General features: G+C 37.4%; 1 protein-coding gene across 4 annotated transcripts in view; it reads left to right on the top strand.

The window, feature by feature from the left end:
• The window catches only part of Mybpc1 (myosin binding protein C1), an 88,718-nt gene that overhangs the window by 973 nt on the left and 61,751 nt on the right, over nt 1-25,994 (top strand). For 3 of the 4 annotated variants that reach the window (XM_078052930.1, XM_040279366.2, XM_078052931.1), the window contains exons 2-5: nt 5,660-6,079; nt 22,947-22,982; nt 25,587-25,628; nt 25,753-25,794. In XM_078052930.1, the coding sequence (XP_077909056.1) occupies nt 6,055-6,079; nt 22,947-22,982; nt 25,587-25,628; nt 25,753-25,794 (145 nt within the window). In that variant the 5' untranslated portion in view covers nt 5,660-6,054. The remainder of the gene's footprint in view (nt 1-5,659; nt 6,080-22,946; nt 22,983-25,586; nt 25,629-25,752; nt 25,795-25,994) is intronic. The other variant, XM_078052929.1, reaches the window with a different exon arrangement.

Here is a 25,994-nt window from a genome sequence, read left to right as displayed (position 1 = left end):
TACCAAAAATATTTTTTAAGTTAAGCATAAATTGCCATATGATACAGTTCTATTTCTAGGCATGTATGCAAAAGAATTGAAATCAGATGTTCAAACAAATACATATACACCTATGTTCATAGTACCAATCATAAAAGATGGAAACAACTCAAATATCTATCAATGAGAAATGGGCATATCAATACAAAAGAATATTATTCAGTCATAAAAGTATACACACCATATTATGAATGAATCTCAAAAACAACCTGTTAAGTAAAAAAAAAAAAGTCAGACCCAAAAGGGCATATATTGGATGATTCCATGCATATGAAATATCCAGAGTAGGTAAATCCACAGAGAAACAAAACATATTGATAGAAGCCAGGTTCTAGGCAGAAAGACTGATGGGGTTTACTGCTTAATAGGTACTGTGTTCCCTTTAGGGGTGATGAAAGTGTTTTGATAGTAAATGGAAGTGATGGTTACACAGCATTCATAATGTACTAAATACTACTGAATGTTTCATTTTTTTTTAAAAAAATTTAATTTGTTCTAATTAGTTATGACAGGAGAATGCTTTTTGACACATTGTACACAAATGGAGCACAACTTCTCATTCTCTGGCTATACAGGGTGCAGAGCCACACCATAGGGTAATCATACATGTATATAGGGTAGTAAGGTCTCTCTTATTCTACTGACCTTCCAGTGAGCACAGCCCCAGCACTCCCCTAACTCCCCTCTGTATAATAAAATTTCCTTCATTTTTCCCTATGGAAAAATGAATCCGCATCTGCTTATCAGAGAAAATATTCAGCCTTTCTTTTTTGGGGGTGGGTTTATTTCACTTAGCATGATATTCTCTAGTTCCATTTTACTGGCAAATACCATAATTTCATTCTTCTTTAAGACTGAGTAATATTCCATTGTATAGATGTATAAATGTTTCATTTTTAAATGGTTAATTTTATGTTATGTGAATTTTATCTTGATGACAATTAATTTTGAAAAGAAAACAAAGGCTATAATTTATTGATACTTAAATTAGTATGATAGATTTTTTTAAAAGTGAGTTTGCCTACATGTATACCTAGTTTAAATCTTAGTATATTTTTGCTAAATTACTTTCCCTAAAGGTTGCTCATCCAAAAGTTCAACAGCACTGAACAGAATCACCTGTTTTCTCACACCCTAGATATAATCATTTTAGAATTACCCACAAGTTTGTTTTAAGTTTTCATTTTCCCAAAAGGCTTTGCTTCTGTGAATCACTTTTTTTTCCTTCAAATCCTTTACAAATGGTCCTGACTCATCATGGTTCTATTTAAATTCACTTTCAATTTTATGATGATACAAACACAGGTTACATTCAACAGAAACCAAAACTTCAAATTTTGAATTTTGATCTCCTGGGTGGGGACAGACAGTGGGTGTTGCTGGGCAGTGGCAGGAGCCACAACTCCCGGTCAGTCACAGGACCCCATATAGAAATAGTAGACACTCTCTCTTGTGCTGTGTGGCTAGGCGCTGATGCTCTGTGGGTGAGCTGCATTAGATCCATTTTCACTTGAAGGCATTTTCAACTTAAAATGGGTTTATCAGAATATAACCCCATCCTAAGGAGATTTTTTGTCCAGGTGATGCTAACTCTATGCACTTCAAATGACTTTCTCTCCTTTTTATTTTTTGAACATTTTTATTTCATGATGTCCTTTGTAACAAAAGAATCTATAAATTTTTGTTTATTCAAATCTGTCATCTTTTCCTCCATGGCTTCTGTATTTTCTAATTTACTTTAAAAAAAGTCTCTCCACCATGGTTCAAATACTGTCATAAATTTTCTTCAAGTATTTTCTGTTGATTTATTTTTAAAATTCAAAACTTTAGTTGTTCTAGAATTCATTTCTATATCATGTGAATGAGGGAGTTTAAAGTTATTTATTTTTTCCTTCCTGTATTATTCCTGTTATTTTTACCTTGTCAATGCCATTCCTGTTATTTTACCATGACATTGACTGCAGTATTAAACTTGGAGGTAAACACTGAAAACAACCTGAATGTCCATCAAAAGGTGACAATCAAAACCACATGACAGGCGGGGCATGGTGGCACACGCCTGCATAGAGGCTGAGGCAGGAGGATCGCAAAAGATCTATGCCAGCCTCAGCAAAAGCGAGACACTAAGCAATTCAGTGAGACCCTGTTTCTAAATAAAATACAAAATAGGGTTGGGTATGTGGCTCAGTGGTCCAGTGCCCCTGAGTTCAATCCCTGGTACACCCCCGGCCCTGGCCAAAAAAAAAAAAAAAGATTATATGACACACTATGGTAATCCATACCATGAACAATTATTTAGCTATTAATATATATATATATATATATATATATATATATATATATATATATATATATATGTATGCATGTCTATGACAGGTTAAATGAAAACAAGAAGTTGAAGAGTAATGTAAATAGAATGATCCCTTTCTTAAAAAGCAGATCAAGAACTTCCTACATATAAATGTTAAGTTTGTGTGTATTTTTATGAATATAAGGAAGGTTAGATCACATGTCATACCTTGGAATGAGGATAACCTTGGGGAGAGGGAGAGATTATTGGCTATTATTTCTCCTTCAGTGTCTTTGGGTTGATGCAGAGAACATTATTGCTTTTATTTTGAAAGTTGTGGCAGAGATTGAGAGTCACCTGTTCAACACCCTTCTCCTCAGTAACAGAACCTCAAGTTTTAGTTGAGCTCAATACCACTGACAATGAAATATTACATTTCCCAGCTTCTTTTGTAGCCAGATAGAGCCACGTTATTAAGTTTCGTCCATGAGATGTCATAAATGTATGGTTCAAAGAAGTCTCTTTAAACTGAGTGCAGGCACCATGCCTGTAATCCCAGTAATTTGGGAGACTAAGAAAGGAGGGCCACAAGTTCAAGGCCAGTCTTGGTAGTTTAGCAAGACCCTGTCTCTAAATAAAAATTTAAAAGGGTTGGGAATGTAGGTCGGGGGTAGTGTCCCTGGGTTCCATCCCCAATACATAAAAAGAAAGCGAAGAAGGAAGAAAGAGAGGGAGGGAGGAAGGAAACGAGACGGCTCCTTAAAATGGAGAAATGAGTTCTTTTTTCTTTTTCTTTTCTGCTGCCTGGAACAGGAATATAATGGCTAATGCCCTCGAAGCCATTTTATTTATTTTAACTCATTACTTAATTTTTTTGATGTGGCGTCTTACAATATCACCCAGGCTGGACTCAAACTCCTGGCCTCAAGTGATTCTCCTGTCTCAGCCTCCTGAGTAGCTGGGCCTACTTGTGTGCCATACCACTGTACCCAGTTAAAAGCCATTTTAGATTACATGGTCATCTAGAAGATGATAGAGCAAGAAGAAGGATCCTGGGTTCCTGGTGACCCTGAGCTTTAGATTTGTTTTATGTGAGCAAGATTTTTACCGTGATTCAACTGTTATTTTGTGTTTGTTATAATCAACCAAACCTCATCATCAGTAATACAAAAGGAAAAATCCAATGAAGAATGTAACCAAAGGAAAAAAGAGCCCTGTTGGCCATTTTCCCCCTTACTGAAAGTGTGAATACTCATATCTACTTGTTATCCTAATTTACTTGTTATTCTAATTTTGCTTTAATCATCTTATATACTATACAACTGCTTATCCTAAAATTTGTCCATTTTTCCAACCCCTCCAATAGTGTTTTTTTTTAAATGTTCAAATCTTTTATAACCAAGTATTCCCAGGTCATAAAATACTTTCTCCATGGGTGTCAATATTTCCTGGCATATGTTCATTCACGTCAGTAAAATGATCAGTGTATTAAAAACCCATGGGGTTTCTGCAGAAGCCAAAGATGGCATGGCACCTCTTTTGTGGTATGTGTGAAATCTACCCCTCACTATAAACATTCTTCTGCAATATGATACTCTGCCCCCTCTGTCCATTTCATATGTGGTGTTCAGTGAGCTGAGAATGCTGGAAAAGTGATTGTTTTTTTAGGAATTCCCACATAGTATCACAATGCTAAGGCCAGAAGGGGTCTCAAGGTGACTTTTTAATGCCCCCAATTTACACAAGAGGAAACTAAGACCCAGAAAGTCTGCCTGACTCTCTTAGAGTAACTCAGCTAGTTAATGATAAGTCCAGAAATACAACCCAAGGGTCAGACTTCTGATTCTAGGTTCTCTAATTCATTTCATCTGCTAATTGACTCCTAAAGGGCTCAAGAAAGCTCTGTGTCTCTCTTCTTTTTTTTTTTTTTTCCTTTCTAGCTTTGTATTGCAGAATATGCTGTTTTCCGGTTGGCACAATCTGTTTAGCAGCTAAGATCAAAGAAATATATCTTAAAAGCAAACAAAGTGCTCAGGAATATCTAGTGCTCAGGAATATCTATGTGTTTCATAGATGATGTTCATGGACTGTCTCAACTGGCCGGCTTCCCCCTCTCCCCACATAGTTAAAGCATGATGCTATTGAGTTCTAAGTCGAGTTTCCATCCTTATATGAAAAGTTAGCTTGGCACAGGGTTTGGTAGAGCTAAGTCTGACCAGCTGTGCTCTCAGCCACCAGGGAAATTAAACGAGACAGTGTGGCTGGTTCAGGACAAATCAATCAGGCTCTTGAAAATTACATTGAACATGCATGCCAATAAAGGCGCATGGGTAGTTTTCATATAAACCAGTTTTAGTCCTTGTCTCTAAGGTGTCATGCATGTGAACAAAGAAAGCAAATAGTCTTTTTCAGTTTAATTCCCTGGTAGTTCATATATATTTTTTTAAATCAGTTCCATGAGAGTTTCTGAAGAATTTGACCAAATCGGATACATTCTACAAAAATCTCAAGTGAGATATGCATGTCCATTTGCCATCCGTGATCAAAACAATAACTACCTGTCTGTCTGAATTTCTCTGCCAATGTCCCACATATTTTTAGTGTACAATTCAGTGGTTTTTAATATATTCACAAACTTGTACACCCATCACCACCATCTAATTCCAGAACATTTTCATCATTACAAAAAGAAATCCTGTACCCACAAGCAGTCACACCTAATTCTACTTCCCCCAGTTCATAGCAACCACTAAGCTAGTTTTTGACTCTGGATTTGCCTATCCTAGATAGTTCAAGTAAATGGAATTGAAGTCTAATTTTTGTGTCTGGCTTCTTTCACTGAGCATAAGGGTCATTCATGTTACAGAATGTATCATTGCTTTTATATGCCCTATAATTTTTAAAAAGAATATTTCTTAGAAAAGAAGGTAAATGCTATGAGTATTCCTTGATAGAAATCTTTGCTATTGTTGATAGAGAAAATAAAGCAATTCAACTTAGAAATTTGGCTTGGCAAATTAATTTTGAAACATCAATAAAATACAAAAATTTAAAAGGGAAGGTATTGGGGAGCGAAACCAAATTGTCTAATGTTCTTATACAAATATGTTGCCCTGAATCACATTATTATGCATGAAATTAGAAGGCAGCAATAAAAAATTAATATAAAGGAAAAGAAAAATTTAAGACCCAATAATTAAGAATTAATGAAAATGACAAGCTAATGAGAGCATTAAATTGTCTGAATAGAGGTTTCTTTCTGATCTTAGTGAAAATTAAGCAAATACTTGGATTAGCATATCATGATGTTAATCTATTTTTTTTACCCAGCAGCAAGCTTTCTGCACTCCTGAATAGGCACACGCATCTGTCAGATGGCGAGAGAAGAGCAAGAAAGAACACGAGGCTGCAGCTGAATTTAGAAAGTTAGAGGTGTTCTCATCAGCCACATGAGATGGACAGGAGATTCCTTCCAGTAGGCAAGAGAGCAGAGTGCAGACAACAGATGTAAGAAAGGTCCCCGTAGCTGTCAAGTTCCAGCATCCTTGTGCTGAAGAAGGGAGGTGCCAACATGATTGATGTCCAGAGGCAGTATAAAAGCACTGGATTTCTCCCCAACTGCTTGTCACATTGACCTGAACCATCTCTCAACTGCTCTTGGGGTTTCTGTCAACTAGTACTGGAAGGGAAAAAGCTCTTTGGAGAATAACATTTTATTTGTGGCCATGCCAGAACCCACTAAGAAAGAGGGTAAGAGTCATCCGTAAATCTTTTTGCTATACTTTGTATGAGTGTGTTTATTTAGGTATCTATTTTCAAACAAATATCCAATTTCTTATATAGACTGTAAAATAATAGAATCACTGTGATGCAAGGATAAGATTTTTGTTGAGGCAAAAGACTAGAGGAAAATATAGCAAGAGTGTAATGAATTGAAAAATATCTCATAATGATAGTTTATAAAGGAATATTGACTACAATGGTCAAATGAAATTTATATCACTCACTTGCAAAAAAATCTTTTTGATGTTGTTGTTTGTGCAGGGGATCTTTAAAGTGTAATTTGAGGATGTTAAATGCTCATGGTGAGCACATTATATTTTTAAGCATGTTTTCTTAGCTTTGATCTCAATTTTTTCATCATGTATTTGCATTATGCTGGGGTGGGGGCTTGTAACATTTTTTCAAATAGTTAATAAATTTGACCAAGACTTCAAAAAAGAATTTGTAACCTTATTTCCAGACTTGTTATATATTTTTTTTAAATGGAGAGACCTTCAAAATATACAGATGAAGGTATTTTTTTGCTTTTACCAGTTTGTTTTTGTTTTGGAGCTTCATTATCAAATTCCTGAATGAAAAGAAAAAGTCTTTGAATGTTACAGATTTTGTTCTTTCTGAGTTTTATTACGTATAATTTCAAAGGTAGCCTTTTAAAATAATTAAAGTGAAAATATAAAAATATCTTCATCAGAAAAAAGTATTTCCTTCAATAAAGTTTTTATTTTCAATAAAAAGATCAATATTTTAAAATTACTAATTAATAATATAAATTGGAATTAGTGATTATGAAAATTAATGAAAAACACATCCACCACTCAAATATATTGGCTTTAACTCTTAATTATGTCTTTTAAGATATTATTCATTAAAACTAGTCTTCATTCCACTTCCTGAATCTCTCTTTTTCACTTCTGCAAATAAAAGCGCAAGCACACACACTCAAATTAGCAGGAATATAAAAACAATATTTAGCTTTTTCATTTTTAATTATTAAAAAAATGCATTTAACCATTATTTTGGAGAACCTTGGGAAAGATGCTACATGTTTGAACCCAAAGCTGAAATACTAACCATATTATCAAAAGTCTTTTGAATATATTTTCTTTATACAATTAGGTAACCAGTGCTGACAGGCCGTGGTGATCAGTTTACAGGTTGGCCTTACTTAGTGGCGGAGGGCATTGATGGATGAAGTCTTCCACCAGAAATAACCACACCAAATGCATGCATTAATATGGGAACTTAATCCTGACTATCAGTCAGTGAGTCCAACCCCTGCTAAAGTGTCATATTTGTAATGCAAATGATTTACATGTGTATTAAGTGTCCTTTTTAGTTGATCTGTCACTTGACTTGCCTCTTTAAGGTTTACTTGGATGAAGTGCATTCTGTTTCCTCACTGAGGACAGAATATTGTTTTAATCATCCTGAGTATAGTGGATGAGTTTGCACTTGTGGTTTGAAAGTCCAATTGAAAATGACAAGAAAGCTGAAAAATTAATAAATAAGGTGTCAGTCAGGCTGCAAAGCCTATAAAGCTAATTCAATTGTTGTGACTGCTAGATAAGATGAAGTTTTGTGTTTTGTTTGACAACTCAATCTGATTCATTTTCCCTCTACAGAAAATGAAAGTTTAGAACTGCAAAGAGAAAAATATTTTCTAACTTTAGACATATATATATATATATATATATATATATATATATAAGTGTATATATAAATTAGCACAGATACTACAGTCTCCTTGACCTTCTTTCACTATAAAAACACTGTTGATATGCTGTGTAGGAGTCCCTCCACCCAGACCAGTAATTTTATACCCTTAGATTCTTTAGTTAGTTTAAATTTGGATGGTGGGAAGTAGGAGGGGGAAAAAAAGTGGGGGGATTACTGATATATTTAAAATTCACTGAGGAAGTACAGAGATTTTTATTGTTAGTGTTCTCTTGTCAGCAGAACTGATTTTTAAAGGAACTATAATTTAAGGAGTTTTTCTTATTGAAATCATTGTCTTTTTCTATCATTGATATCAGAAGACTAAGGAGTGTGGCAGTTGCCAATGTTCTGGTCATGAATAGTACCTTCTCCCAATGGAAATTTCATTTTTATCTGGGTTGCTTTTGTTCCGTGTAAGACTCCCTCTAGAAGACAGCCCCCCAAATTCAACATGCCGTGGAACCAATTCTTCGCAGTCATTTCAGACTATCTGCAGGTTGCTCCAGTGCATACAGGTCTTCTCACCTCTTCCCTAGCTGGGGAAGGTGTGCCCAGGAAGGCTGCTTCCTGGAGTCTTGTTAGGACATACGGGCTGGTTTGGCCCTCGGATGGACTGGCAGGAACTGGCAGTTCTCTCTAAAACACTGAGTTTTCATGTCTTGCTCAGCCATCTCCCAGCCTACAGTGGCCTCATTCTGACCGTCTCATATTGGCTCTTGGGAGATGTGCAACTTTGGACCTTGAGGAGGAAGTCTGATAGAGGGAATTAGTCAACAGTCCTTATTTAGATCCTTAAAAATATTCTAGATGTCTTAGTGACCCTTTCTGACAAAAGAAAGCATTGTTTTTTCCTCTGTGGGCTCAGGATTGAAGCTAGGGCCCTATCCATGTTAGGCATGTGCTCTGCCACTTCGTACACCCCACTCCAGAGAGTATTATTTTTAAGGAGTAGAATACTTCTCCTTGTCCTACTCCCATTGTGTGTGTCTTCTTTGGAGAATTATGTTATTTGAACTATCAGTTACACATAGAAGACCTGTCATACACTTTGAATTCATGAAGAACCAGAGGGCTAGTAAAATTAACTAATTAAGTCCCAAGTTTTCAATTGTTTGAATATTTCAATGAAATCAACACAGGTTTATTAAAATAGGTTGGAAATCATAATCTAGAGCTTACATGTTATTATATTATATTATAATTACCATGTATTATTATAATTACATATATTATATTAATAATTAACATATATTTTTATAATTAAATTACTATGTATTACCTTTATAATTATATATTATTGTATTATTATATACTTATATTACATATTCATTTTATATTTAGGTTTTTATAGGTGTTCCATATGTGGGACAATGGGAAAAATTGGATTTATTTATTCTAATAAAATGCTGAGAGGAGATACAGAAGGAAGCTTCAGATTTGTGTGACTCTCACAGATTGACTTGCTGATGCATTCATTTGTGTGTCAACTATTAAATGTGCACTTATTGTATGTTAGCTGTTGAGATTTCAGAGATGCATAAGAGAGGGTATCTAAAGTCCCTCACAGTTAATTTCCTCTGGGTCCTCCTGTGTTAAAAAAAAAAATCACATTATTTGGAAATGTCTCTTCCCAGTCAAAAAGAAATTTTATCAACATAGAAATAGAAAATTGCAATTGCCTTTCTTTCGGGAGGTAGAATCTCTACTAGTTTAAAAAGACTATAAATAGTTTTTCAATCCATAAATATGACTTCCTAAAATTTCATCTCTTGCAGTATGAAATGATTACAACCATGAGCCTGGTTTCTTATCCTCCTGAGATAGCTGTTAGCTGTTAAGATTCTGCAAAATCCAGAAAATTCTCTTCCAAAACACAGAAGTGAGACCTACACATGAACTTTTTTGTGATGTGATATATCCAGTCCCCTTCTATTTCACATAGTTGTTGGAAGAATGCCACAGTTCCTCCTTAGCACTAGTGTTTTGTTCAGAACACCTTGGGAGATTCACTAGTTTTCTCATCTCCCATGTAAGATCCCTTCTTAAAAACTCAGACATAGGGCAAAACACAGGTTCATTTATGATTGTCATGTTAAGGGGTCATTCTGCAAGTGTAGGAATCAAGGTCTTGGTGTTATGATTTCAGATCTTTTGTGTGTGTGTGTCAGCACACAGTATCTACCCTATTTATCTTGAATAGGTGGGAACTTGGTAATGGACAACTGTGTGTGTGTGTGTGTGTGTGTTTTCAGTCCAGAAAAGTTTTTCCATTTCTATATCTTTTTTCATTGCTCCCTAGAGATTTCAACAGATTTTAAATTTCTGCTGAGTTCAAAACCCATCTGAAGGTACAGCAGCACCATCACCTCTCACCTATTTGCAAGCATCGCCCAGGGCTTAGTCATAGTCAGAAAAGGAGCCCCGGTGTAGGAAGCCTCCCTCTCATATTTACTTACTCTTTGACCTTCAGTTTTCACCTGCATGAGACTATTTGGGGTTATTTCAAGCACCAAAATAAATTTGTCTTTGAAAAGTCATGACATACAAAGAATATTACCTTTACCTCAAATTGAGCAGCAGTAGTTAATCATATATAGGAAATAAAAAGAAAGAACAGGGTGGAGGAATTTTCTTAAGGGCTTCTATTTTCCTCCTAACTTTGAATGGTTCACTAAGGCCAAGTTGAAGACGTGGATGAGGATTAAAGAAGTTATATGAATGAATACCACAATATTATTTCCTTAAACTGCCCCCCCCCCGCCCACACACACCCCCCCACACACACACACAGACAAAGAAAAACTGCCTTGCTGTCCGGAACATTCATGGCGTGGACTTCAGCTCTCTGTTATTAAGAAGGAATACTCTTCTTGGCAAATGCACCCACCCTGAAGGGGCTTAATACTTGGCAGAATCATTCTTTTCAGTAGCCTGCTTTTATGACTGTTCATACTGCACCTGTTAGGAAGATAAATAAAGGACTGGCCAATGCTTTCCTCTGTAGCGTCCTAAATATATCGCTTTGAAAAAACTTTGGAAAAACAAGTTTGTGTGCTTGATTTTCATTCAGTAGGTCTAAAGTCTACCTCTTGTTCCCAGGCCTTTCAAACAGCAGTGAAGTCAAGGGTAAGGAAGTTGGGGAGATGATCCAAGGCAGAGGTCAGGCTCACCAGCTGATCTGAGGGACCTAAGACAAAGGGGAAAAATGAAGCACTTGTGATCCTTTATTATCTCAATGGCTCACTTCATTTTGGCCATTAGACATGGCCTGGAAACATTTTCTTTTAGGCTTGTTGGCCCACACAATCCATAGTGTTTCCTTATTCTCAGCAATTTCAAAGTCTAATTCTCCAACATTCACATTGGAATGAATTACCCAGGCTGAAGCCTCTTTTTAAAAATGCTTGGGCACAAAAATAAATTAACAAATGGTCTCTTTAAAGATTTAAATGAACATGAAATTATGTTCACTTAAATTATGCATTATTTTAAGAAACAAATGTAATATTTCAAATTTTAGGGATTTGTGATGGGGGGCTCTGTGGAATTGCTGGGGTCCTTTTGGTTTTTATTGTTTTTTGTTTTGTTTCAGCCATAGAAATTATCTTTTTTTTTTTTGCCTAAAATACTTATGAATATTCTATTTAAAATGTATTTTGGGGCCTTTATGTAGATCCCTAGAGAAGAATTTTGATTATTATGAATAATTACTATTTTTATCTGCACTCCTCCCTAATTTGTCTGTGAAACCTGTATCAAGTGACATGAAGAACTACCAACAGCCAATGACTTCTGTAGTAGTTCTAGACCTCATCTCTAGGCTCGCTTGGGTGGGTTAAATCATGAAAAACAGAATTAAAGTTCTAGCAATAAAAAAAATGAAAAAAAAATTAATTTCATGTGTATGCCCAAGGGGACATGGCTATGTCTTCTTTGTTTTTATTTACATGTTAGTTCTTAAGGGAACACGACTTTCCTGGACTGCTTGATTGGTTCAGAGTATTGCATGCTGGATAAACTTCCTAAATACATAGAAAGGTAGTTACTGAATTATCCCTTTCTGAGTGATGTTAACCATGAAGAAGCTCTTGTTTATTCAAGAGCCATTTCCTAAAAATTAATAGCACAGTGATTTCGAAAGATGAAACTGTGAAAAAGAACAAAGACCTTGTCATTAATCTCCTACATGCCTACAAATTATTTCACAACCAGAGAAAAACAGGTCCTGGGTCCCCATAACTTCTTACAAAGACAACGCCTCAATACCAAAGTGACAATATTGTCTTGTCCCATGTGAGTCTGTATGAAGTGAACAGGGTCAGCCTTAATTTACAGAGAGTAGGTTTGTTCAACCACAAAGATAAACATCCAAGCCAGATTTCAGAATGTTCCCATTCATGAGGCCAAGAATTTACGGGCTTTTGTGTGTGTTTCCAGAGTAAAATTTAGGTACCATCAGATTGGGGTGTAGATTAGTTGATTTGGCAAAGGAAAGACCAGGATCATTCTATCTCATGCTTATTTTTCTCTCTAAAATGAGATCACAAAAAGCTAACTGTAATCTGGCTTTCATTATGTCTTTCAAGTCTAAATCCACTTTGATAAGACTTTCGCCCTTTTATACTCCCTTAGGAATCCTTTTATAGGCCAGTTTGGCACATAAATGCAATATCTAAAATTATGTTTGATATGTCAGATGCTAGATCTTATAAATTCATCTTATTCATTTTTTTTGACTTGCATTTATCTCTTTAGGTTAAACATTTTTTTTCTCTTCCAAAATCATCCAAATCTTTCTCCAAAAAGCATCTAAACTTTAAAAAAAGAAATTCCTCAGGAATTCTTCACTTTTATTGGATAATAGCCTATGCCTCGTATAAAATTAAGGACAGAATTTCTACTTATAACTAAAAGTTCACCTATTTGTATAACTCTACATTTTAATTTCTCATGTTCAGAGTTATGTCTTTTTAAGATTGTTCTCCATATAGTAGGCATTTCAGCTTTTTCTCTGCTTATTAATAATATTATTAAACATAGCAACATAGACAAATTACTAGAAAGTATTCATAAAACTTTCTAGACAGTTCAAATTTCAGCTGCAGCATGTACTGAGAGTTACTGGCACTTTGTATGCCTCAGTTGCCTCATCTGTAACATGATTAAGACAGTACTTGACTCACTAGATCTTTGTAAAAACTAAAATTAATCAGATAAAGTGCTGAGAACAGGCTTGCATACAATGAGACATCAAGTATTTTCCTCCTCAAACAGTAAACTCAGGAATCTTGTGTGGTATAAAGTATTAAATGTCCCACATTTAATAAAAACTTTGAATGCAATTTCACTAAGGTACATAATGACTACTGCATCCCATCTCACCTGGCATTAATGATTATAATTCATTCCCCCAAAGTGCTGTTGTTATTGTAATCATCACGGCTACCCGCCAGAAATATGTCCTTGTTTTACTTATAGTGAAACAGCTTGTACCCATGGAAGTTTAGGTCGTATAAAATACATCAAATAGAGGGCCTACACTCCAGGGCTTCTCTTGTGTTCCCATGGAAATGTGTTATGTCCAGCCTGGGGTGGGGGGTGGGGAATGACCCCAGTTGTCAAATATAAGGGGATAATCAGTTGTTTCTTTATTGTTCCATTGTGGGGGTATGGTCTTTCCCACTTAGATGAAATCGTCACCCTACCCAGTGGAACCTATATCTACCACCAAGAGTTACAAAGCTTGGGTTTGAGGGACATTAAGATTTCTCTACTCAGGAGGGGTGCCTTTCAGGTGGGGTCTACCTAGACCAGAATTTTTCTGAGATAACCACATAAAGAACTCTTCATGACCACATGTGGATGATTGAGCGCCACTATATTTACTGCTATGGAATTTTTTTAATGACCCCACCTGGCATCAGGCCTCTCCTTCCTCTATTTAAAAAAGTCACCCAATGTGAGGCCCAGTAATGGCTTGAAGCAAGGCCTTTAAAGACTTATCCTATTACCCTATAGCCATATATCATAAGTCAGTGATGTCCCCCCCCCCAAGGCACAACAAGAGACTAAAGTGGAAAATTATTAACAATTCAAATCATTTTTTTGCAATAATTTTTTTAACCTGTGCAAAATGTTTTAGATTTCAATTTGAGTAGAGCTTCCTCCTTTCCTCACACTGCAACAATCCCTTGATCTGTACCACTCCAGCCCCCATTCAATTCTTTTTTAAAACATGAAATGAAGAGATAAAGTCATCAGATAGTAGCAAAAAAAATCTTATATTTGATGCTTTGTAATAATGACCATATTTTAATCCTCTTCCTGTGTGGAATGGCATATTGAGTTGAAACATGCATAATTAAAAAGACAAAAGAACCATGTTGACTAAGAGAGGGAAAAAGTCCTGTGGATTTAGGGAAATTCCACCAGACGGAAGCATGAGTCATTGAAAGTTTACATACTCAGCGCATAATTAAGATTTCATCCATTCAGACCCTAAGGGTACAGACTTTGACATCACTTGCCCCCCCGTAAATGAATATGGACTTAAGGGAATCATTTTGAATAGCTGGATTCTCTGCAGAGCTAAGAGTTCATTTTGTTCTGATATCTGAGAACATTATTACTTTAACTAATTTGGATAGAAAAATTCCTAAAATGTAATGTATCGCCCTTTGCTTTTAAAAATAAAGTACAATGGATGTAGCTTCATTTCGTGTTAAATTATAGATATCAGCTATTGTAGTACATGGCATCTTGAGAGCCCCAAATGACTTGATTTTGTGTCAAATGGGCTTGTATTGATTTGCATTTTGAGTTTGTGTCTAATTATTTATAGCATTTCTGTTTTGTCTCCTTCCGGGACATTGCTGACTTATTATTCTCATCAGTCAGTAAAGTTGCCCTGGTCTTGCCTGCCTTTGTTGTCATGGACTGCGCTGTAGATAACCAACCTGGTTCAGTAGGGTTTACCTGAAGACTAGCTGGGCCCCTGAAGAGCAGCATTTAAGAGAGCACTCACTTTCCAGGTATGAAATACAAAACTAGCATCTGAGAGTGTGCATCTGAACTGTGGCTTCTTAGGCACCTGATCTGCCTCCCACTAGTCGCAGACTCTGGGTTTACTAAGACACAGCAGTAGGGTTCTCCCATGCGGAAAGCACAGGGACCCTGGGTGCATGGAGTTTGACAGATCCAGTTTCCTCTCAGAGGTCAACGGCTGTTATCTGGATAAATAACGTTGCTAGATAGCTGAAAACAAACAGGGGAAACTGAAAAGACGATATCTTTTTCTCTGTTGTGCACAGAGGAAAATAAGTTACTGCCCCCCAAATCCATTTGTGATTTTTAATTTGACTGCTTCATTCATTTTATCAGTCAAAACTGCATATTTTTCTCAAATGAAGTATACAGCAGGAATTTTTAAAACACACACATGCACATACACAGCCATTTTCTAAAGAAGATTTGCAATAAATTATAAACCAGAAGTTTTCAAAATTTTTGGTCCCAGAATTATTTTCACTGTTAATAATTATTTTTAAAAACTGGCATATTTATTATTTAATTGGAAATTAAAATTGATGAGCATTTGAAACACAAAAATATTAAGCACACATCCATGGAAAGAAAGGCCAATTTTTACTGCCTTTTAAGAGTTATCAGCTGTCAGGCCATTGATGTCATCACATATTAAGTATCCTCTAGAGAATTTCACTCTATATTTGTGAAATAAGGTGAATGAGGAGAGCAAACAATGCCTCAGCATTATCATGAAAGTAGCTTTGACCTTGTGGGTCTTAGGGACTCTTGGAGATCTTAGATAATACTTTGGTAACTACTAGATTACTTCTAAAAAATATGTAAATCCTTTAAATTCAATGTATAAAATATCTGGACTCATTGTCTATGATGAGAAGAAGGCAAAATAAGCATATAACTGTTAAAATATTAAATTAAATCTTAATTTATGTCCAAATCCTGAATTTCTGATACATAATCAATATGCCCAATAAAAATGCACTGCTATTTGTGGTTGCTAATTTTTTGGTGACACTCAATTAATGTAGTCAAAACTTTTCCTGAGTACTGTGTGTGTCTCCATGCAAACAATATGTTCCTATGTTAGGGCAGTTTCCACTGTGCTGTTGTTCAGGCATTATGAGGGCCAGGCTGGAGCATGTACATAGGGCCAGAACTTGCCATCAACAAGGAAAAAGCCTAGTAGGTGTTTATTGCCTATTTAATCGAAAAAGAAAGATAACCTGCTATGTTTCTAAAAGTGGAAATACAAGAATCAGCCAGGTAAAGCCAGCATCATTGATGATTATCATACATAAAACATACACATATTTAAGCCTAGAATGCCATTTTCAGAAAAAGCAATAATAATTAGCAATTACATGCAGTTTTCTCTTCCACCTCCCCAAATGATGGCTTTAGTGTGTTTATTTTTCAAAAACTTTTCCCCAAAAAAGTGACAGAATGAAAACTACACACACAAAAAAATCTATAAACATAACATTTGATAACAACTTCTATTATATGTTCTTCCTGTCTTTTCTATGCATACATAACATATTCATATGGTATGGTATAATTATACTTCCATGTTATCAAAAAGCTAAATGAAATTGCACACAAGAAAACACTAAATATTTTGAAGTAACACTATATTATTTTAATAATTTATTATTTTAATATATGTAATATGATACAGTAATATTAGTATTATAATGTACTACCAAATAATGTATTATTTGAGATGGTGAGCTCATGGGAAGGAGAGAACAGAGTATGTCATTTTAGTGGACAGACGCCTACATGGAAAGAAGGGCCGATTGCTGCCTTTTAAGAGTTAAGATTTTTTACCCTTCAAGTTACTGACCCTGGAACCCTTGATCGTTGAAAATAGAAATGGCCTCCACTGGAGAGAGCCAGCCATTTATGGAGTGAACTGGGTTCCCAGTGTTTCAGCAGCAGCACAAAGGCCACATATGGGGCTGTCTACTTCATAGCTGCCACCAGTGCCCGTCAATTAGAATGCCCGGGCACAGGCTCTGCAGGCATGCCATTGGTGGCATACCTGTGCTTTTTACAGTAGGTGATCATAGGGAAAAATCCACTATAAATAGATCAAGCCCTTTGAAAGCATTTCAGTGTTGCAGAGGAAGAGAAAGTCTATATCTATGAATTAGAAAGGATCAAACAACAGCCGCTCTTGCCCAAAAAGGAAGGAGAAGGCTTTAGCTGCTGGGTCAGAATCCAGTGTTGCCCACTAAAATATTTTGTTGGATTTTTTATTTTTTTTGTTTGTTTTTCAAAACATATCCTAATTTTCAAATAAGCTTTACAACAGCAACTTACATATTCCTGCTCCTGAGTACATCCCTTGGTATGTTTTTTAACAGACAATGGATGGAGGACAGAGAGGGGACAAAAGGCTAGTTTTATTCACACCGTGAGAAGGATCCACAGAATTTGTCCTTTGACTTCTAAGTAAGCCCAGTATATCAGGACCCGATCTCAGTCAATACCCATTTGCTTGTCTAAGATTTAGAGAGCTTACTGCAAGTGGATGCCTCATGGCCACGACAACACAGTTAACTGGTTGACAACAGAGCTGACATGGTTGACTGAGGGTCGTTTGCTAAGAAATGGGTGGGACAGGTTCCTTGACTCAAGTTGCTTCTCTGCTTTTCCAGCCCAGATTTTAAAAGGGCGAGATTCCTTAGAAAGGCAAGGGGTTTATTATTCCCGAGAGCCAAAACTCTAGCCCTAATTGCTCTCCTGCCCTTGTTAAGAAATGCAAGACATGTGTTGACAGTAAGACAAAATCTAATGATGGGGTTTGGGCGCATGCCTGGGAGCCTTTAGCCAGTGGGAGGGAGACCAATGGAAGACATAGTGTTCCCTGTGGGTAACACAGACGAAGAAAGCTGCCCATGGAGTGCCAGCGGACCGTTCTTGATTTCTTGGCAGCATGCAGAAGGGGCTTTTGTGCAGGGCAGGAACAGCCTGCCAGTCAACTATATTTATGGAGCACCTGCTGTGTGGAACTTGAAAAGGAGGAGGAGACGGGCCTTGTCCTCAAGAAGCTTGTGACCAAAGGGAAAAGAAAATTCCCCATCTACTGTAAACCCGTTAGCATTCACAACTACCTTTGAAATGGGAGAGTGAAATGGGTGACATGGAGGGCCCAGGCCCAGCCTTGTTACTCAAATTGTAGGTCGCGGACTAGCAGTACCTATAGCCTGTCAGAAATGCAGAATCTTGAAACTGGCTTTGACCCTGGGAGTCAGTTGGATCTCATCTCTAGGTGATTCCCATGCAGACTATGGTTGTGGATGCTCTAGAAAAACTGTGAAAGTAGTGAGTCTTGAATGTCCTAGGAGAGTACAGTGATCTGGTTAGGTGATTAAATTGATACTCAAAGGCAGTTCATTTATCTGTAAGTTCCTCATACACAGGAATCTCCTCTGTTCTTGGCCATTTTTATAACCCCCTTGCCCTTGCTAAGTTAGTTCATAATGGGAGCTCAATGAACTCTAGTTGCATGGATGGTCCCAGGTACTCACTAGCCAGCGGGGCACCATGGACATTGCTGTTAGTGAATGATTTGTATAGAGGCAGCCAATGAATTGGGGGAACACAAAATGGTTTTTAGTGGCAAAGCATTGCAGAATCTGTCTGAGACCAAAGCATGAGTTAGAGTGAGAGGATGCATGATCAGTCCCTTCAAGGTAAAAAGGGACACCCCTAGGGTCCTGAGACTTAGCAGTAACAGTTTATTTTCCTTTCCAGTCAAGAGTTGCTTGGCTTTTGCCACTCCTGGTTCTCCAGCTCTCCAGGTTAAGCTGAATTCCTGATTTCAAATGCCCAAGAACTCTTATCCTTTCTAGACCATCATGACTGATGATTGATTGACCTTGTATGACCTATGATGCATGTAAAGTTCATCAAAACCAATGACTATTTCCATCCTAAAGAAGGTTTGGAGGGTCCTACCACCTCTGTCCAGTCCCCACCTGCTTCCTCAGCCTCTACCCCAGTTCCAAACATGTTCTAACACCATACAGCCCATGGACTTGGAGACAAGACAGATCTGTAGCAAGTGGCACATGCAGAAAGACATTGGCGTCTTTTATACAAGTGCATGTGAGTAAGAATTAGGATAATCATGATAATAACCATGAAGTGATAAAGCATATATGACATTTTTCATGTTCCCTGCCCCTGTTAACTCATTCATTCCTGCCAACCACCCTTGAGGTAGGTTTTACTGTTATTTCCATTTCATAGATGAGGGAATTGAGGCACACTTCACTCATACAGATAGGGAAATATCCTATGAGGTTATGTGTCAACTCATTATAGAAAATGAAATAATTATTTATTTCTTCTGCCTCTGTTAAAATTAGTAAGTAAGAAGGGAAGTGAAGACCAGGCTCTCAGGCTGACCCCTGGCAGAGCTTGGCTTCATTCTTCATGTGCTATGGGATTTGTCAGGGTTAATTTCCATCTGCAAAATGGAGATAATCATAGTCCTAACTTCCTAGAGTTAAAGAATTATAAGAATTAGCTGGGCATGGTGGTTCATACCTATAATCCCAGCAGCTTGGGAGGTTGAGGCAGAAGGATCGAGAGTTCAAAGCCAACAAAGAACAAGGAACTAAGCAACTCAGTGAGACTCTGTCTCTAAATAACATCCAAAATAGGGCTGGGGATGTGGCTCAGTGGTTGAGTGCACCTGAGTTCAATCCTTGGAATAAAAAAAGAAGAAGAAGAATTATAAGAATTAATATAATATAGGTCCTGCATCCAGCTGGTGCCAACAAGTTGTTAACTTTTTATTCCTTCACTGGATATAAAGAAATGGGGAATCTGTGGTTTTTGAAAAGGAGAAGTCTGCCTATTTATCAGTCAGACATACATTTTCCAGTTTCCATTTCCTGCAACCATCCTGCAAATGTCTTAGCATTAATATCCAAATTATATGTTTCCAAGTTTGGATTATCTGTTGACGGTTAATGACCAACATTCTGTGGATTTGGAGGAAGTTGAATTAAACCCTTTAGATTCTCATTTTGATTTGATTTTTGGCCTAGTACATAGACCAGGGCCCCTATATACATAATAGAAATGGATAGAAATGAGGAATTTATATTCAGGGCATTTATAATTTCTGGGTGTAAGATGATTCTAATTTATTTAGTTAGAATTCACCCTTGGTCTTACTTGGATTTTAAGCAACCCTAGCTGCCCTTACAAAATGGGCCTTTGTGACATAGATTCTATGTCCTGAGTTGACAGGTCTTATTCTTAAGGACACATAGCCTCATAGGATATTTCCTTATCTGTATGAGTGAGGTGTGCCTCAATTCCTTCATCTATGAAATGGAAATAACATAGCATGGCCTACTTGATACACACACTTAATAACAACTTCACACACAACCAGCAGAGGAGCCCCCCTTAATTCTTTTTTTTTTTTTAATCAATTTGCTATACACTTAATGGGTTTTCAGAAACAAAATGAGATACCAGGGAGTTAGAAAAGGAAGGAAACATTCTTATTTTTGTTGAATTGGGGATCAAAAGAGATATAAGTAGGCTGAGACTCTGGAAAATAATTAAATTATAGTCAAGAAATAGTATATTATGGTGTGGTCCAGCATGCCAAGAGATTAAGGCAGAATGCAATGGAGTAATTAGTTTAGAAAGCCTTGAAAGAGGTACTACAAAGACAAAGATTGCCAAAGGATAGCCATGAAAATAGCTAATGCTCTTAATGACAGAGCTCTTTCTACCTGCTGGGAGCTGTGTTATGCATTTTGCATGGGAATTACACCCTTGGGGTCATTTATTATTATTTCACCGATAAAGAAACTGAGGCTAACAGAGATCATGGAATCATCCCAGATGGTATACCTAATAAAGCATACAGTCAGGATTCAAACTAGGTCAGTCTGATTTAACTGTATGTACAAAAAACAAAACAAAACAAAACAAAACAAAAACAGAAGGTCTGATGGGGAAATGAAGAAGAACATTGTTTTTTTCAGGGACAGAAAGGTGAAAAGGTGAACAGGAAAGACAGCTCTAGAATAGAAGAGCCACTGGGCACTACAGAGGGAGAGCAAGGAAGTGCCCACTGACACTGGCTTCAATGCCAACCTGGAGAGAGTTCCTAACCCAGTAGGTAACAGACCCTCTCAAGTAGAATAATAGGATGAAACACAGTGGCAGGATAAATAACTTCTGCAGCCATGAAGGGAAAGGAGACCAGGGGCAGAGAAAGTTATCTGTAGAAAGAGCCAGGATGAGGTCCCGGGGCGTTGTGCGACAGTGGCTCAGTCCAGAAGACAATGTGTCAAAGAAACCGGTTTCTGGCTCTCAGTATTCTGATATCAATTCATGTGCTTCAACAACTTGCCCAAAGCCAAGCTGTCAATATTAGATTTCCATTGCTGCACTCAGATCTCTGAAAATAAAATGCTTGGACCGAGGGTTTCGTCTTCTGGTTGGCAGTGGCATTATGATACTTTCCATGATGTGGTGGAGAAGCGAGAGCCTATCTGTTGATACTATCTCAGGGACACTTGTGTTTTCACTCAGTGTCTTGAGATTTTTCCCTCTGTCTGTGAATTACATCACACCCTGCTGCATTATCTTTGGCCAGCTTATATGGTTACGTGGTTTCCCTCTGCTTTGGTTATATACTCTTTTTCACTCATTAGTAAATAATAATATACTTATATGTGGTCATTTGAATGTTCAAAAATAGTCTTTTCTTTAAACAAACCAACAAATTGCAGTTTGTACCAGGCACAAAAATATTAGTGATGATAAAAGGTATTGTTGCAACTCGACAGCTTGTATCCTCTGTTCTTAGTTCTTGTTACAGTACAATCCATTCATTTTTCTATGCTTATTTAATGAGCCAGACTAGACTAAAACAGGGTACTTAGCCTACACACAGTGATGACTCTTTGGCCAAACTGCTCATTGTGGGTTAATATTCTGTCTGTTTAGAGTCACATGTGGAAAAAAGAATGTGAAAAATCTCAGACACTGAAACAGATCAGGCTCCTAGGTATCCCACAATGTGACTATAATACAAAACCTTTTATGTCTTTACATTTTATTTAATGACCAAGTGGAAAATTGTTTTAAAGGAAATCACCTTCATTAACTGCCTCTTCCTGTCCTGGAGTTGAAGCAGCTGTTTCACTCACTAATTCCTACTTCTGGGCATCTGCAGGCTTAGGAAGGAGAAATTTCATGCTTTTTGGCTATGGATATGCCATTAGCTACCCAGAAATCATATATTCCTTAATAGAAGTTTCTTTCACATACTCTGTAGCCAGGTTGCTCTATCATCCTGGGCAGCCAACGCCAGGTTGTGAAACCTCAAAATCAGAGCTTTGAAACTTTTGGACAAGTGTAGGTAGAAATCTACTCCAGGTAGGTGCACTTCCAGAAAGATCTATGAGAGGTTGATTCTGTTTCCCGGTGAACCGTGGCTTGTTTTGTAATAAAAGTAAAAGCTACAAAGCCAGAGGACTTTGGTCTCATCATCTCTCAGAAAGTGCCTCTCACACAGGTAGGACAATGGTACAGATGCTTTGGTGCCCTTGATCTCTGGGGAAAGGGGGTCTCTTTCTGCACCAATCTCACCTTAGACTTTGTGGATGTGCCTGCCCCACTCACTGGGGCTCATTTCATTCTTATAGGAGCCCTATACATATAAAATGGGTGCCATGGCCTGTTTTACAGAGTGGAAAATATGTTTAGCACTATCTAATGCCCTGTCTGTGGCTTCCTGAAGGGGCAACCAAGTGGCAGGAGACCTGGCTCCCTGTGTTACCTGTGTTCTTTTAATCACTCTCTCTTCCACCTCCCGGAAATCTATATAATACCATTTAGATCTCTTACCTGACACCTCACACCCAAAAGCAATGTGTCGTGGGTCTCTTGATGCCACTGGATGGTCTTTTGTCAGCATACACAGGTTAGATGGTATTCCAGAGTGGAGAGCATCTTGGGGACATGGGAAGCAGCTTTTCTTTTCGAGAAGGGAGCCTAACGCTTCCATTACTCTTTTTATTTGTAGAAAATGAAGTGGTGGCCCCAGCTCCCCCACCTGAAGGTGAGTGAAACGCTGCCTCTCATATTTGGGCTGCATATACAGAACGTCCATCCCAGCACGGTTTGGCTTCCACTGATGCCGTGAGCTTTAACCTAACTCCTACCGAGACCTTGGACGATTGTGATAAGTTGGTAACCAAAAGAATCCATTGTGTTTATAGAACTCTTTCCTATTAATCTGATTTGAATGACATTTCATATCTATTATGTGAGTGATTATTTTAAATTCCCTCAAGAAATGCATAAATTATTGCTATGCTCAAGTTTAATATTGGTGGAGGCTGGAGGATTTATGGGATTTCCCTCCCTAATAGTGAAAGTCAAACAAAGCTTATCTTTTTCTCGTGAGAGTGGAGAGTAAATCCATCTGGAACCTGGGAGATCCCGACTTGAACTATGTCACCACTGGGCACTTCCAGAAAGTCCCCAGAGGAGTTTCCAGAAAGGTTTGGGGAGCTTTGAGACTCAACATCAGGACCAATTTATTGAATTCTTAGTATCCCATTGTCCACCAGGTGGCAACAAAAAAACAATGAATATACAGATCCAGAGAAATCCTTGGCAAGTCAACACAGAGCCCAGCAACATATAATACATGAAGCCAGGTTTTACACATGCGTGGACCAAAGGAAGAGAAAAGAATTGAAATGATGGCAAGCCCAAGTTAAACTCCCAACACAGCCCTTCAGAATGATTTGTCTGCCTGCCTCTGCCTAATAGCTCCCAAGATGGAAGCAACCAAAATCATGTGCCTTTCCCATGAAAACACCAAAATGTTCTCTTTTTTCTTACTCTTCCTCCCTAAAGAGGATGAGAAACTGGCAATTATTTGCTGGTTATTTGCTATGTGCACAGCCCCAAAGGGTACTCTAACCCTTGAGAAGGATGCAAAGCTGTCTATCAAATGCTTACTAGGGGCAAACATACTGTACCAGATACGTGTGGAGCTTCAAATAAGACATATAATTCTATATTGTTTGTTTTCAGTCAAGTAAAAGGTAAAATATAACCCTGAGAATGACTACTACATGACAGCATTAGGCAATTCTATAAGAAACGCCTAAGGCAGTGGAGAATTAAACCTGGGTTACTTGAATTGACAATGTGGTATGAAGTGGGGGAGGGTGTCTCCGTAGACTGTGGGTCAACCCAGGTGAAAGCAAGAGCTGAATGAGGCCTCAGTTTCTGGTCTTTTTGCATGGAAATTTATGAGGGGATTATGAAGCAGTTCCATTCTGAAGACATCTTTTTTTTTTTTTCCCCTCAGAGCACAGTTTTAGAAATCTAGCTGCTCACAGAAGCCCCTTTGTCCAGCTAAGAATACTAGATTCACACACTGAAATTTAAATAGTTTAGAAGAGTATTCCTGTGTCCAAATGAATGAAATAGACTCAGAGTCATATGAGTTCAAGCCGGGGCAAGCTCAGATGTAGTTTCTAGTAGATCTTGATGTTAAAATTGGTATAGATGTGTGGCATGCTTCTTAGGATCTTCTCCCTTGGTATGTGGTCTTGCACATACAGATTTATTTTGGGGATACTGAGAACCTACTGATCATTACAGATAAACCTTTCCCCTCTGTTCTTCAGATCAGATGATGTCACTGGGTCACTATAAAATTCCTCTTATTATGCCACATTTCCTATTCATTGCATAACATTGACCTCCTGTAGCTAAAAGGTTTCCTCTCAAACTCTGCTAAAGTTGTCCTTCATAGTTAACTGAGATTTGGGTCTGTAATCATCAAGAGAGAGGATGCATAACTTGAAGCAGTTATTTCCTGTCATAGACTATGAGTCAGATCAGATACCATTTGTAGGTGTCTGAACTAGAATGATTCTGAACAGAAAAAAAATGCAAACTAGATGATCTTGGCTGATAAAAATTTGATGCCACTTCTTTTATTACCACTAAATCCAATCCAGAAGATTCATATGAACACCAAAACATTTTCTTTGAAACTACATACATGATAATTGCATATTTTGTATCTTCCTATAATATCCAAAAGTCCACATGAACTTTATATGGTTCAAATTTCTTTAAAGATTCAATCCCTTATTGGGATCTAAAATGAAGTAACCCACATGTTATACTCAGTTCTACTCCAGTGTTTGTATAACATAATTCCTCTGTAACTGAGTAGTGTGGGTGTGGAGGGGGACAGTACTGTTGATTGAACCCAGGGGCACTTTACAACTTAGCTATATCCCCAGTCATTTTTTATTTTTTATTTTGGGATAAGATCTTGCTAAGTTTCCCAGTCTAGCCTCAAACATGCAATCCTCCTGCCTCAGCCTCCTCAGTAGCTGGGATTACAAGTGTGCATCACCATAGCTGGCTAGTTGAGTGTATTTTAACAAGACATTTATTGCCTGTTCTAATGCATACTTTTAAAAAAGATCACACTTATTGTTTTTATTAAAGTTTAATGTGACTCTAAATTATAATTCCCAAATTAATAATTCATGTACAGCATAATGATATGTAGCACCATTAATGATGCCATTTATTTCCTCCCTTCCCACTCTTCTCCATTGCTCATCACACAATAAAATGCATGCTTTGAGACACTTTAAAAAATGTGCTTGTACTTTCCATACAGAACCAAATAAAGAGAAGGAGGCAGGAACTACACCAGCAAAAGGTGAGTTGGAGTAGCACCATTAATATTGCCATTTATTTCCTCCCTCCCTCCCCTACTCCATTGCTCATCACACAATAAAATGCTTTGAGACACTTTAAAAAATGTGTTTGTACTTTCCATACAGAACCAAATAAAGAGAAGGAGGCAGGAACTACACCAGCAAAAGGTGAGTTGGAGGGAGGGAGAGTGAACTGAATTCAACAATATTAAAAGCAGGAAGAGGTCAGTATAATGCTTGTCATTGTGAATTTCTCTGCATTGTCTTTCATCAACGTCTCTGCAAGATCCAAGATAAACAGTGCTTTGCTATATTTCCATTACACAATTTCTCAAGGAAAAACAACAATGATAAAAATATCACAAGTG

This window comes from Ictidomys tridecemlineatus, chromosome 6, assembly GCF_052094955.1.
Source record: "Ictidomys tridecemlineatus isolate mIctTri1 chromosome 6, mIctTri1.hap1, whole genome shotgun sequence".
NCBI lineage: Eukaryota > Metazoa > Chordata > Mammalia > Rodentia > Sciuridae > Ictidomys > Ictidomys tridecemlineatus.
Note: the sequence above shows the minus strand (reverse complement) of the source record. Positions and strands in the feature narration are given on the sequence as shown.